Source organism: Anolis carolinensis, chromosome 3 (assembly GCF_035594765.1).
Source record: "Anolis carolinensis isolate JA03-04 chromosome 3, rAnoCar3.1.pri, whole genome shotgun sequence".
Lineage (NCBI taxonomy): Eukaryota > Metazoa > Chordata > Lepidosauria > Squamata > Dactyloidae > Anolis > Anolis carolinensis.
This window is the reverse complement of record NC_085843.1, coordinates 165,379,601-165,395,889: the sequence shown is the minus strand read 5'-3', so window position 1 is coordinate 165,395,889 and position 16,289 is coordinate 165,379,601. Positions and strand designations below refer to the sequence as shown.

General features: G+C 39.9%; 1 protein-coding gene across 1 annotated transcript in view; it reads right to left on the bottom strand.

Moving 5' to 3' along the window:
• The window catches only part of rtkn2 (rhotekin 2), a 54,746-nt gene that overhangs the window by 28,049 nt on the left and 10,408 nt on the right, over nt 1–16,289 (bottom strand). Inside the window, exons 4-6 of the mRNA XM_008114759.2 lie at nt 13,480–13,533; nt 11,985–12,102; nt 5,454–5,657 (exon numbers count right to left, since the gene is read on the bottom strand). Of these exons, the coding sequence (XP_008112966.2) occupies nt 5,454–5,657; nt 11,985–12,102; nt 13,480–13,533 (376 nt within the window). The remainder of the gene's footprint in view (nt 1–5,453; nt 5,658–11,984; nt 12,103–13,479; nt 13,534–16,289) is intronic.

Here is a 16,289-nt window from a genome sequence, read left to right as displayed (position 1 = left end):
ATAAATGGATTCCAACCAAAAGATTCTCAATCACTAGAGAAACACATAAAAGCCATCTGTAATTGAACGTTTTTGTTCCATTTTAAATAGCTGTGTTTCTTTTTGCAGATGAAAATCTCTTTGTGCTGAATGTTCAAGTGAAAGATCCTTACTATTTATAGTGCAAGGTTTGCCAAAGAAAACAAACTACTTCACTGTTGAAACATGCCTCACAGTAACATTTTCCTTCTAAAACATGAGATTCACTCTTCTTTTTTGGCTAACTTCAACATCTCATTTCCAAAATTGTTATCAGTTGCCAATTCCTTAGGCTTTCAAATCTTTATCGCTTTTCAAATTTAACAGAGTAATTAGCACTGTTAGCAATGTTTTGCCTCAATGTTTGAATTAGATTATGCCCTTAAATGGAAGTATCTTTGTAGAAACTGGCCAACCATGCTTGCAGCACTGGATGCAAAGTCCTTTATATAATGTTTTAAAACTTCTCCCCTATCTATACAGTAACTGTCATATTCTCTTGCGAGATTTGTCTTCAGGAAAATGACTATCTGTTCTATCATGAATAATCAAGATACTATAGCAGGTGTGGGCAAACTAAGGCCAACAAACTAAGTCCTCGGCATGTTGGGCTTTTTCCTCCGGCCCATTTCAGTCTGGTTTCAGGCCTGGTTATGGAACAGACACAACTTTGGCCATCTTGGGGGATGACCTATACAGAAAACTGGACAGAGGGAGTGTGTCCTTGCTGGTTCTTCTGGATCTTTCAGAGACTTTTAATAACATCAACCATGATATCCTTCTGAGTCACTTCTCTGGGACAGGGCTTGGAGGTATTATTCTTCAATGATCCTGTTTTTTCATGGAGGAACGTTCTCAAGTGGCAGTGCTGAGAGATTCCTATTCAACTCCTTGGCCATTGGCAGTGTTTCTCCAACTCTGCTCCTCTAGGTGTTTTGGACTTCGGCTTCCAGAAATCCCAACCAGTTTATCAACTGTTAGGAATTGTGGGAGTTGAAGCCCCTCACACTATTTAATAATACATGAAACCACTGGGAGAGATCATCAGGAGTTTTGGGGTTAGGCATCACCATCATGCAGATGACATCCAGCTCTAATATTCCTTTCCACCTATTTCCAAAGAAACTCTTCCTGTACAGTGCCTGGCAGCTGTAATGGATTGAGAGAGGGCAAACAAACTGAAGCTTAATCCAGACAAAACAGTCCTACCCAATCAAAAAGCAGATCTGGAAATAGGGATTCTGTCTGTGTTAGATGAGGGTTGAGCCAACAATGTGATGCAGCGGCAAAAAAGCCAATGGGATTTTGTTCTGCAGAAATAGTAGTAAAGTGTCTAGATTTAGGGAAGTCATGCTACCCCTCTACTCTGCCTTGGTCAGACCACACCTAGAATACAGTGTCCAATTCTGGGCATCACAGATGAAGGGAAATGCTGACAAGATGGAATGTGTCCAGAGGAGGGAGACTAAAATGATCAACAGGCCCTATGAGGAGCGGCTTAAATAGCTGGGCATGTTTAGCCTACAGAAGAGAAGGTTGAGAGGAGACATGATGAGGGTCATGTATAAATATGTGAGGGGAAGTCATAGGGAGAAGCGAGCAAGCTTGTTTTCTGCTGCCCTAGAGATTAGGACGTGGAACAACTGCTTCAAACTATAGGAAAGGAGATTCCACCTGAACATTAGGAAGAACTGTGAGAGCTGTTCAGCAGTGGAACTCTCTGCCCCAGAGTGAGATGGAGGCTCCTTCTTTGGAGCTTTCAATGTGATTTTTCTACTTCTTTGCAGGGGTTTGGACTGGATGACCTGTGAGGTGTCTTCCAACTCTATGATTCTAGGGTCACACTCCCCCTGAAAACATGGGTTTGCAGTTTGGGGATATTCCTGGATTTGGCTCTGAATCTGGAGTCCCAGGTATCAGCAGTGACCAAGAGTGCTTTTGCATAGTTAAAGCTAATGCACCAACAGTGCCTGTTCCTGGAGGTCGAATCTCACCATGGTGGTATATGTCCTGGTTACATTCCAGTACTGTAATGTACTCTACATGCCTTTGAAAAGTGCTCAGAAACTTCAACTGATCCTAAGAACGGCAACCAGGTTATTAACAGGGAGCATACAACTCCATTGTCGCACCAGTTCCACCGCCTGCCAACATGTTTCCAAGCACAATTCAGTGTGTGGGTTTTGACCTATAAAGTTCTATAAAGCTTGGATCCACTTGAAGGACTTCATCTCTCTTTATGAGTCTGTTAGAACACTATGTTCATCTGGAGAGGGCCGCTCAAACTCATTTGATGGGAACAAGGGAGAGAGCCTTTTTTTGGTGGGTGCTCTCTGGCCCCTTCTACACTGCCATATAAAACCCAGATTATCTGTTTTGATAATCTAGATTATATGGCAGTGTAGAAGGGGCCTCAGAATCTGGAACTCCCTCCCAAGAGACCAAGGTAACCAGTCCCTGCTTGCCTTTTGTGGAGAGGTTAAAACTTTCCTCCGACATCAGGTATTTAAAACAGAGGGTTGAATTTTAAGGTGGATATAAGGTTTGAATACATTTTAATATTTTAATGTTTAACTGAGTTAACAACAAAATTATTTGCTTTTCAGTAGTTCATATTTATATTTTAATTTATTCACATGGTTTTAAGTAGCATTTTTAATAATTATTGTTAGCTGGCCTGAGTCACTAATATTTGGATGATAGGCAGAATAAAAAAATAAAGTAAATAAATAAATGATCCTACATTCTACAGCACATATATCAACAATGCATAGCTTTTGCTATTACAATGACAAAAAATACCACCTCAGTATGACCTCCATATTCATGGAAGATACATTTCTGAAATTACTGTGGAAATAGAAAAAAGTGGATAATAGTAAACCCTACTAAAAAGAATGACTTATTCAAGAATTTAGCATAATATCACTTTGAAAGCCCTAGAAAATTCCTAAGAGTTATTATCTCTAGGAATTTGCTGGATCCTCCTAACCAACAGCATGATAGCTACTAGTCAAAGAATCGCCTGGAGGATACATTTTTTTCATATTTTTTTCATGTCAGGAGCGACTTGAGAAACTGCAAGTCGCTTCTGGTGTGAGAGAATTGGCCATCTGCAAGGACGTTGCCCAGGGGATGCCCAGATGTTTGGATGTTTTTACCATCTTTGTGGGAGGCTTCTCCCATGTCGCCGCATGGAGCTGGAGCTGATAGAGAGCTCATCTGTGCTCTCCCCGGGTTGGATGCGAACCAACAACCTTCAGGTCAGCAACCCAATCTTCAAGTCATCAGTCCTGCCGGCACAAGGGTTAAACCCACTGTGCCACCGGGGGCTCCTATATATTTTTTTCAGATATGGGTAGGTGAAGCCACAGGTACTAGGGTCATATTCTTTAATATTATATTTATGATATATTATATTTATGAGGCTTATTAGTTTATTAATATCACCCAGGGCACATCTACCTGGCCACTTAATGTTTTAGGTCTGTGTATCTGCTCTGTTGCAGCAAAACACCTCATGGAGCCGATCCAGGTAATGTGGGGCAAGGCCACCTTAGCACAGCCTTTCTGTGCATTCACTAAAGTAAGGGATCGTTCAGATTCTGACACAAAATTCAGAGTATTCCTGACTTTGGGCCCATGTCAAGAGTTAGGCCAGTTCCAAGAACCGGCCACAGCTGTTTTCATTACCATTCATATTTCCAGAACATTTACAATTCTCATTCAGCATACAAACTGTTCCTATAGTCGTGCCAAATATGAGAAGACACAATCTGCTGCTGACACTGCAAAAATTTTACACAATTATACAGTACTTAACATATATGGCTACTGCAAATACTAAGACAAAGATAGAGCAATGTCATACCATCATTACAGTGAGGCAAACTTTAAAGTAGATACAGAACACATCAATGCCAAGCATGAAAAACAGAAAGGCATTCGATCTTACTCTTAGAGAGCAGCTCATTCTCAATCACTATGAACAACATGACAGGTCTTGTTGAGCATATTATAGTAATTAATGTCTCTTGTAATGGACAATGCTAGTTTGTTTTGGAAACAAAACCATGGGGCATGCTAGTTGTTACTGAACTGTGACTGAAATCAACTCTATTCAGCAGTGAGGAATGCTGGGTGATGCAGTTTGACAATAGCTAGTGGGCTGCATAGTTCCCAACCCAATTTGTTTAATAATCTTTTGGTCTCATTAGTTCCTATTTGTCCATTTTTCAAGGCCATCCATCAAAGGCAAAAAAGAGAAGCTTTAAATGTAGTAAAACAACCAAGATAACAAGTAATGTGAAAGAGGTCTGCCAAAAAAACCAAAAAGCCCCTGCCAATCAAAAGTAGGCAACACTGGGTTAGGTGAACAGGAGTTTTGAACAAATAAAAGGCACCTTTCTGTGTTCCTATTCATCTGCCATCTATTCCCCTCAGTCCCACTAAGCAATCAGTGATGCAACAATGTTTGAGATGACTTCAGCAGACAACCAGGATAAGAAGTGGCAGAAAATAATCCTGTTTCTCTTCCAGTGAAATTCAGGAACAACTTCGCTCCTCAAAATAGACACTGTCACCTTGTCTTCCTCCTGCAGCAGCAACTGAATTCTTCCTGGCACTTTACTATTGTACTTGGGAAGGCAATTACAGTGACAGATCCGCACATACACCTCAGACTTAAAAAAAAAGCATTCTAACAGATTGCTGGCTCTTCCTTGGCATGGAGATTAATAGCCAAATTGTATGTTCAATTGGTGCAAAGCGAGGAGATAACAATACCGATATGATGCATATCACACTACAGAAGAGTATAGTAAACCCACATTCAAGGGTTTGGCATTCGCAGCTTTGATTATTCATGGGTTTGTCGCAGGTTTGGGAGGCGGTGGAGCCATTCACCTCCCACCGCAGTCTAGGAACCAGAAGAATTTGGAGGATGGATAATGAGATTGCAACTGAAATGCCCCCTAAAGCCAAAAGGAACAGAGTATTCAAATCACCAAACTCTCCCCACCACCTGGGAATGGAGTAAAGCCGTTACTCCATTCCCTGCGGCTTTAGGAAGACACAGCTGCAGCATCCACCACTTGCCAACTATGCAAGGAATAGTCTCCCCATCGCTGGAGATACTGGTGGGTTTTCCATTTTTGTGCGCTTTCTCCACCCCTAACCCTCGTGAATGCAGCGGGACAACTGTATTCATATTGCCTTTCTTTTTCGTTCAGCACTCAGGTAAACCAGCAGCGGGAAGAAAGGAAAGTCTCCCAAGTCTATTTAGCATTGGCAGTTGGAAGTTATGATTTAGAGAAATTAACTGTTAAATTTCCTGGTCTAAGCACTTTATCAGATAGATGTGGAGACTTTTCCCATCAAGAGCAACCCTCCCCTGGTCAAAAAGCTAGGCTTAAATTAAGAAACAGTTCACTCACAGTACAACTGTGTCAGAGAGCAACAAGGAATCAAGATTGCCTTCATCTAATGCAGAGCTGAGTTTCTTCCCTGTAGCTTTTCCAATTGAAGTTTTCAACTTGTTAACTAGCTTCTTGGGAGTATTTGCGATGGCAAAAGATTCTTCAGAACAACAGCAGCTGTAGACTTCAATCTTGAGCTGGAAGTCTGGCCCAACTTCATCACTAGAAAGGAAACATTTCATGGCATTAGGAAAAGAACATATCTATATATATAAAATGATAAAGTTGTTTGCGCAGTGACTATAACAACAAAACTAAACATCCCAGAAATACGAAATTTGGCAACACAATGCAAAAGGCTTGCCTCCAGGTTACAACAACACAACCACACCACAAAACCACAATCCGGACCTACAAAACTCACAACAACGCATCATGCGATAACAACACAACTAAACGCCCCAGAAATACAAAACTTGGCAACACAATGCAAAAGCCTTGCCTCCCAGTTGTAACAACACAACCACACCACAAAACCACACAGGACCCACAAAACTCACAACAACGCATCATGCGATAACAACACAACTAAACACCCCAGAAATACGAAACTTGGCAACACAATGCAAAAGCCTTGCCTCCCGGTTGTAACAACACAACCACACCACAAAACCACAATCCGGACCCACAAAACTCACAACAATGCATCGTGACTATAACAACACAACTAAACGCCCCAGAAATACGAAACTCGGCACACAACTAAATTCCCCAGAAATACAAAACTTGACAACACAACACAAAAGCCTTGCCTCCCGGTTGTAACAACACAACTACACCACAAAACCACAATCCGGACCCACAAAACTCACAACAACGCATAGTGACTATAACACAACTAAACGCCTCAGAAATACAAAATTTGACAACACAACGCAAAAGCCTTGCCTCCCAGTTGTAAGAACACAACCACAACACAAAACCACAATCCGGACCCACAAAACTCACAACAATGCATCATGACTATAACAACACAACTAAACGCCCCAGAAACACAAAACTTGGCAAAACAATCAAAAGCCTTGCCTCCCAGTTGTAACAACACAACCACACCACAAAACCACACTGGACCCACAAAACTCACAACAACGCATCATGACTATAGCAACACAACTAAATGCCCCAGAAATATGAAACTTGGCAACACAACATAAAAGCATTCCCTCCCGATTGTAACAACACAACCACACCACAAAACCACAATCCGGACCCACAAAACTCACAACAGTGCATCGTGACTATAACAACACAACTAAACGCCCCAGAAATACAAAACTTGGCACACAACTAAACACCCCAGAAATACAAAACTTGACAACACAACACAAAAGCCTTGCCTCCCGGTTGTAACAACACAACTACACCACAAAACCACAATCCGGACCCACAAAACTCACAACAACGCATTGTGACTATAACAAATACAAAATTTGACAACACAACTCATCCACCTCCCCAATCACTACATTCACACTTGGCCTCCAAAAAAACAATTACAATAATAACAATGACAACAACAACAACAATAAGAATCAACACCATCACAGGCAAGAAACAGCCAGGCACTGAGGCTGAGAGGCCAGTCAGTGCTACACTGGGCCTCCAAAAAACAATACAGTAGCATCTAACTTATCCAACCTTCATGACCACAACAACAACAATAATAATAAACACCTACACAGGCAAAACAAAAAAAGGACTATTGTACCACAATAAAAATATAAACCGCACTCAGCAGAATCAGACATTACAACTAACAACAAACCAAAGACAACGGGGATCTCAACCAATTATCAATCAACACAAAAATTGAAGAAGGTAACAGACTTCAAATACTGCTACTAATGTGAGTATAAAGAAGGTGGAGGTCACAGCATAAATACAACCTAATGTAGACTGACCAACACCACCAGACTAAGCCACAGCAACGCGTGGCCGGGCACAGCTAGTCTATATATATAAAAGGATAAAGTTGCGGGCGCAGTGATTATAACAACAAAACTAAACATCCCAGAAATACAAAACTTGGCAACACAATGCAAAAGCCTTGCCTCCAGGTTACAACAACACAACCACACCACAAAACCACAATCCAGACTCACAAAACTCACAACAACGCATCATGCGATAACAACACAACTAAACGCCCCAGAAATACAAAACTTGGCAACACAATGCAAAAGCCTTGCCTACCAGTTGTAACAACACAACCACAGCACAAAACCACACAGGACCCACAAAACTCACAACAACGCATCGTGACTATAACAACAAAACTAAACGCCCCAGAAATACGAAACTTGGCAACACAACGCAAAAGCCTTCCTTCCAGGTTGTAACAACACAACCACACCACAAAATTACAATCCGGACCCATAAAACTCACAACAACACATCGTGACTATAACAACACAACTAAACGCCCCAGAAATACGAAACTTGGCACACAACTAAACGCCCCAGAAATATAAAACTTAACAACACAACGCAAAAGCCTTGCCTCCCGGTTGTAACAACACAACCACACCACAAAATCACAATTCGGACCCACAAAACTCACAACAATGCATCGTGACTATAACAACACAACTAAATGCCCCAGAAATACGAAACTTGGCACACAACTAAACGCCCCAGAAATACAAAACTTGACAACACAAAAGCCCTTTCTCCCGGTTGTAACAACACAACTACACCACAAAACCACAATCTGGACCCACAAAACTCACAACAATGCATCGTGACTATAACAACACAACTAAATGCCCCAGAAATACGAAACTTGACAACACAAAAGCCTTGCCTCCCAGTTGTAAGAACACAACCACAACACAAAACCACAATCCAGACCCACAAAACTTACAATAACGCATCATGACTATAACAACAAAACTAAACGCTCCAGAAATACAAAACTTGGCAAAACAATGCAAAAGCCTTGCCTCCCGGTTGTAACAACACAACTACACCACAAAACCACACCGGACCCACAAAACTCACAACAATGCATCATGACTATAACAACACAACTAAACGCCCCAGAAATACGAAACTTGGCAACACAACACAAAAGCATTCCCTCCCGATTGTAACAACACAACCACACCACAAAACCACAATCCGGACCCACAAAACTCACAACAACGCATCGTGACTATAACAACACAACTAAACGCCCCAGAAATACAAAACTTGGCACACAACTAAACGCCCCAGACATACAAAACTTGGCAACACAACACAAAAACCTTGCCTCTCAGTTGTAACAACACAACCACACCACAAAACCACAATCCAGACCCACAAAACTCACAACAACGCATTGTGACTATAACAAATACAAAATTTGACAACACAACTCATCCACCTCCCCAATCCCTACATTCACACTTGGCCTCCAAAAAAACAATTACAATAATAACAATGACAACAACAACAACAACAACAATAAGAATCAACACCATCACAGGCAAGAAACAGCCAGGCACTGAGGCTGAGAGGCCAGTCAGTGCTACACTGGGCCTCCAAAAAACAATACAGAAGCATCTAACTTATCCAACCTTCATGACCACTACAACAACAATAATAATAAACACCTACACAGGCAAAACAAAAAAAAGACTATTGTACCACAATAAAAATATAAACCGCACTCAGCAGAATCAGACATTACAACTAACAACAAACCAAAGACAACAGGGATCTCAAGCAATTATCAATCAACACAAAAATTGAAGAAGGTAACAGACTTCAAATACTACTACTAATGTGAGTATAAAGAAGGGTGGAGGTCACAGCATCAATACAACCTAATGTAGACTGACCAACACCACCAGACTAAGCCACAGCAACGCGTGGCCGGGCACAGCTAGTATATAAATAAAAATATAAATGTCAATTTGTGAGAGACCTCATATCTCCCAAACTACTTCATCGATTGCTCCTAAATTTGGACATAACATAGCATTCGAACTGGTGAGTGTTTTAAGGTATTCACATACCTATTATTATACACATGACATGACTTGAAACAGGTAAAACTATGCTTTGGTTCACAAACAGTGCCATCTGCTGGACAACCAAGCAACAGCCGCTGTACTACAAACAACAGTTTAAGGAAGGAGGAAAAGGGCGCACGGAGATGGCAAGGGCCAAGGCAAAACTGGAAGTGGCGGGGGGAAAGGAAGGAAGATGGCCGAGGGGAAGAATACCACAGAATTATGTTGGGTGACCTAAGAAATGCCTAAAAAGAATAACACTTGCATTTCTAGATCCTCCAGCTTGATCAAGTACCTGCAGAAGCACACCAAAGAATTGTGTAATAGGAAATGCCTACTGAAACAGCAGGTACCATCTCAGCAGATAAGGGGATTGAATTGTGCAATCAAGCCCTCCCTATTCAATATTAGAAGCAACAAAATGAACAGAAGGCAGTACTAATATCAGCTCTGAGACATATTGTCCAGCCAAAGATAAAATTTCTTGCCTTGAGATGAGAAGACATACGCATCAACTCTCAGTAAACTTTGTTGAGGAAGTAATCAGGAAAGACAACACCATCACTAGCAACCTAATCTTTGATGTGAATGTGGTTATCAACAGTGGTCATACTGTGGAATGTATTCGCCAATGAGGAATATATTCCAAGACCTCCCATAGATACACAAAGCTGTGGATAATAGTGCTATATAGGTTGTATGTATGGATAATAACCCTGTATTTTGATTATGTTGGAGCTGGAAACATATAGTATCACACCTTAAGGACCCACAAACACTTCCAGGGGTAATATTTTCTGAGGCATGAGAAAGTGAAACTGGCTATTGATTCCATGGAAAAGGGAGTTGTACTATACAGTGTTTTTATTTGGTGGCATCTTGTTTTGTACTTTTGTTCTGCTTAAAATGCCGTATTCTGTCAGAATGCTTAGTTGATTATGTGGGGTTAAAGTGTTCAAAACCGCTTGGTTTTCATGTTACCTGAGATAGATTTATTTATTTATCATGTCAGAAGCAGACCAAGGGTATAAGTTGTAATGTATTTGAAAACATAAAGTTTAAAAAAAAACTTGGCATTATACTAAATGTCCTTTGAGCAGTAGCTGGCCACTTGGAGTGCCTCTGGTCTTGCTATAAGAAGGTCCTCCGTTGTGCATATGGCAGGGCTCAGACTACATTGTAGTAGGTGGTCTGTTGTTTGCTCTTCTCCACACTCGCATGTCATGGACTCCATTTTTAGCCCCATTTCTTAAGGTTGGCTCTGCATCTTATGATACCAGAGTGTAGTCTGTTCGGTGCCTTCCAAGTCGCCCAGTCTTTTGTGCGCCCAGAAGGGAGTCTCTCATCCAGCATCAGCCACTGATGAGGTTCCGAGTTTTAGCCTGCCACTTTTGGACTTTCGCTTGCTGAGGTGTTCCTGTGAGTATCTCTGTAAATCTTAGAAAACTATTTCTTGATTTAAGGCATTGGCGTGCTGGTTGATATCCGAACAAGGGAATTTCTCCAGTGGTGTGGGGCGTAGACATCCTGTGATAATACGGCATGTCTCATGAAGAGCCACATCCACTGTTTTAACGTGGTGAGATATATTCCACACTGGGCATGCGTACTCAGCAGCAGAATAGCAAAGTGCAAGGGCAGGTGTCATCACTGTGTCCGGTTGTGATACCCAGGTTGTACCAGTCAGCTTTCCTACGATGTTATTTCTAGCACCCACTTTTTGCTTGATAGTCAAGCAGTACTTCTTGTAAGTCAGAGCACGGTCCAGGGTAACCCTCAAGTATTTTGGTGTTACAGTACTTGAGATGAGCAGAAGAAACACCTTTTTTCTATATGAACTTTCCAGAATCCTTCATTCAAGGCAAGTATCCCTGGAAGTATTTGTGGGTGTGATACTATGTTGTTTCCAGCCCCGATATAAACAAAATACAGGGTTATTACCAATACAACCTATATAGGACTATATTCACAGCCTCAGGTATCCATGACGTCTTGGAATGTATTCCCCATTGACACAGTGAATACATTCCACTGGTGAATACATTCCACAGTATGACCACCACTGATATTCACATTATCAGACTGCCACAATAGTCTCATATAAGTATGATGGATACTGAATCCAAATACTAAACTAGCTAGGAATTAGATAACAGAGAATTAATTCCACTTAGTATTTTTTAAAAGAAACTAATTCTTTATCATTTTTCTTATAATAATTAAGTTAACCACTGCTGTAGAGATATTTTTATATGGATGCATTTAAAATTAATTTCCCAGTATCCATTTCATAAATAAATACATATTAATAATTAAATCTTAATAATTAATTCTTCAGTTACTTCTACTCAAACTACCAGTATTTATTTTTCCAAACAAGCTAGCTTAAATACCAAAAATAGAGGGAGAGGCAAAGTACAGATGTGAATAGTAACAAAAACTTGCAATATGGTGAGACTTTGTAAACCTGCTTTGATATAGAGATACTTACAAGACAGCTTCACTTTCAAAACATATGTCGGTAATCGCTTTATCCACAATAAGCAGCTCTGTGTCAAAAACCTGAGCTCCTACTTTGAGCAAACAAAAGACCGAGTAACGCTGGGTTCCTGGAAAAAGAACAGGGGAAGAGAGAGGCACCTTAAAACAAAATATTACAGAATAGGAAATCAGCTTTACAAACAAAGCCACAGTACTGAACAGTTTAAAAGTTAAAATCCTTTTTTTACCCTACATGTGTTATGAGAGCTATACAGCTCTCATGTACTGAAGAGTGGTCAAGAGGAAGGGATTGCACACATATAGAGGCAGCATCCAGAAGAGACAACCTGGAGGAAAAGTTAATCGAGATGTGCCATAGTGCCAGGGATTAACACTACGGAAGACGAGAAGATAATTTGTGCCCTTAATTGGTCATACTCTCCACAAATATTTCCATGGTTCCTAGTTGACAAAGCCATGGAAATGGAAATGTGGCCAATGTTGACCCTAGAAATTGTTTGTGGAACACGTTTGGATATTTTAAGTCTATTTGGTGTCTGCCTGAGTTTGAAATAATCTTTAAAAAACAGGAAATGAACTTTAATTTTTAAACTGACTATTTCAGACCCAGAACAGGTTTGGGGTGTGAAATAGTGTTTCAAGAGGGAATCATCTCCCTAGAGGGTTTGAGGCTTAGGATCAACCATTTCTACTACAAAAGGTGGTGTTAGGAATACCATACCACTTTTCCTCCAGCATTGTCCAATGCTGCCCAATATTGATTTATTGGTATATATTCAACAACATGTGTGTTTAAAGGTTATAGGCACACTTTAAATGCTAATACAATACAACTAAGTTTATATATGTTTACATTTACATTACGTTTGCATCTTCAAAAACTCATGAAAGCAGTTTTGTCCTGCCAGGACTACATTTTTGAAAAACCCCCACAGAAAACCATTACAAGACCTTGAGTATACACTGTCTTATGAATGCACAATGAAGGATTAGAGTATTTTATCATGCTGAGCCTTGCTGACCTTACAGAAATTCAAAGTGAAATCAATGGGGGGGATACAGCTAGAAAGACTCTAGGTTAATCTCCGTGACACAACAAACTGCATGCATTTGTGAAGACAAGCCAATAATCCATCCAACAGGAGACAAACTTTCGTTTCAATAAATTTCAGTATTTTAACTGGCATGAGTCCTTTCTTTATATTCTTCTGCTGTTTCAAATCGCCTACATCCCAGCATGCAGAAATAATAATTCACTTCCATGATACTAGACATCTTCAAGAAGTACATGTTAAGAGCTATACATTTCTTGACAATCTAGTTCAAAGATGTGCAATGATCATTATCATGGTAAGTGTTAGGTATACTGTGAAGTAATATATTACAAAAGGTAATTCTGAACATTGCTGTCTGTTGAACTACTAATGTTGAAGGATGGAACTCTCCTATGTAGCTTTTCATAATTATATTTAAAACATACATACTGTCTTTACTGCTGAAGTGATCAGAGCCTTTCCACATCAGTGGGATTCGGAGACCTAAAGTCAATAAGAAAAATTAGGTTTGGAGACGTCATGCTGTGGTCCCAATGCAATTCAAAAAATGTCAGAATCATTCTTCCTGTTGTCCTGGCATGCTCTACAACTACAACCAGACTGATCAAGCAGCATGAATCACAGGGCTCCTTTGGGCAGCATTTTACAAACAAGTTGAGTGAAAAGTCCTGTTTGGTACAGAGAAATATGCAATCTTTACATAAAAGCAATGCTTTAAAAAAGTGACATTTGGTGTATTTGCACTGAAGTCCATTACTTAATCAAGATCATGGTTCAGTTTTAGACCTGCAAACTTCTCTGCTTAGAGTGCAGCTCAATAATAGAGGTTTTGTATGCATCAGATCACAAGTTTTGTTAAGTGAAGAAATGTTTCAGCACTTAGAGCAGTTTAACTTGAGGCAAATAAGGAAAGACTCGGCAAATGCTGTGGTAAATGTGCATGTAGAAAGGTTTATCTCCCCTCTTTCATCACATAAGGCATAAGAAGACTGGAATTAGTTACCAAAAGAAGCAGAGGTAAATGTCCAGCGTTAAATAGTTATTGGATGAACTCATGGAGACTACTGCTGATGGTAACAATTAATCATTATGGCGGCTATATACTTCTTTCAGAACCAGAGACAGTATGTATCTGTATATCAATTGGTGACAAATATAGGTAGAACATACATGGGTGAATCAAAAATTATCTGCAAACTGTACATGATTGTCCCTAATTGAAAGGATGGGAAATCACTACAATGGGATAGATGGGTGGAGAGAATGGCATAGTGAAGTACAATCACTGTATAGATGTTAGGAATTATTGCACTTATTTATGTATATATACATGCATATAGATCTGTATTGTTTCTCATTTTGTTAAATATGCTTTTTTTAAAAAAAAATCTTAGCGTAACCTAAAAATTATCCACAATTTGGCTGTAGAATTTGTTTTAATCAACTTTCAGAAAAGGCAAATTATCATTTTTTGACGTAATCTCCCTGCTTTTCAATACACTTTGTCCACCTGTCAATAAGCTTTCGTATTAACTTATTAAAAATGCTTGGGGATAAACTGTGAGGCACGAATGCACCACTGTCTTCACCTCTTTATCAGACATAAATCTCTGGCCCCTTTTACACTGCTATATAAAATCCAGATTATCTGCTCTGCATTATATGGTAGTGCAGACTCATATAATCCAGTTCAAAGCAGACGTGGATTATCTGCTTTAATAATCTGGATTATATGCCAGGTAGAAGGTTCCTTTGTCCTCATAGAGCAGTGGTTCTCAACCTGTGGGTCCCCAAGTGTTTTGGTCTACAACTCCTAGAAATCCAGCCAGTTTACCAACTGTTAGGATATCTGGGAGTTGAAAGCCCAAACACCTGGAGACCTACAGAGAACCACTGTCATAGGGCTTATGGCAGGGGACCAAACAGATATGAGGCAAGATCAGGACGAAAGAGAGGATACTTTAGAATGAAGTTTTTGGACAGCATCGACAACCTGGGCAATGATATCAGGATGTGCAGTCATGTAACAGCACAACGCTCTTGGATCGCAATCCTCTGTATTTTGTCCAGATTTTAGGCTTCAACTCTCCAATGAGCACCTCCACTGAAATGAGCCTTGTTGATTGAATCTTTTTAACTATATGCTGCTCTTCTTTTGTGCAAATCAAAAGGGGAGAGGGCATCCACTTTTTCTTTCACTGCAGTTGCAAATACAGTAGAGTCTCACTTACCCAACACTCTCTTATCCAACGTTCTGGATTATCCAACGCATTTTTGTAGACAATGTTTTCAATACATCAAGATATTTTGGTACTAAATTCGTAAATACATTAATTACTACATAGCATTACCATGTACTGAACTACTTTTCTGTCAAATTTATTGTATAACATGATGTTTTGGTGCTTAATTTGTAAAATCATAACCTAATTTGATGTTTAATAGGCTTTTCCTTAATCCCTCCTTATTATCCAACATATTCGCTTATCCAACATTCTGCCAGCCCATTTATGTTGGATAAGTGAGACTCTACTGTAAACTGATGGAACAGTTGCAAATCTGCATAGCAGTAACCGGGAAACAGAACTCATAAAACAGTGTGACCAACAGAAATTTTAATATAACCAGAGTATTGGTAATTTCTGACTCACCCTTATAATTTCCCACATGTCATGTTGGGAGATGACACTGGGTGGAAGCTCCTTCCTTGGAGGCTTTTAAGCAGAGGCTGGATGGCTATCTGTCAGGGGTGCTTTGATTGTGCTTTTCCTGCATGGCAGGGGGTTGGACTAGATGGTTCATATGATCATCTCTATTATAGAATAACTCTATTATTCTATTATTGTGGGCCATTGTGAGAATGCCAAGTAAGAGAGCCATTTGGTCTTGTTCCGCATAACTCATGTTTTTATGTCAACTTTTGCTACTCCACAATTTTGAAGTTAAGAAACAATTTTACCTGGAACATGGTACTTTTGACTTATCTGCCAATACACAAAACAATTTAAACCCCTTAACAAAATACAAAAGGCACAATCATGTTCCAAATCTTTCCAACACCTTTGGAGAAAAATAGGATAAATTTGGTTTTAAGATATCATGATGCCTCCAGTACTTAGAGATGTTTTGTACTGTGTACAAAAACTGGAACTGCTACAGAATAAAACTTCATAAAATGTGTGAAACATACAGGGAAATGCTGGATAGTGGAAGTGAAGAGCTTTAAATCAACAGAGATT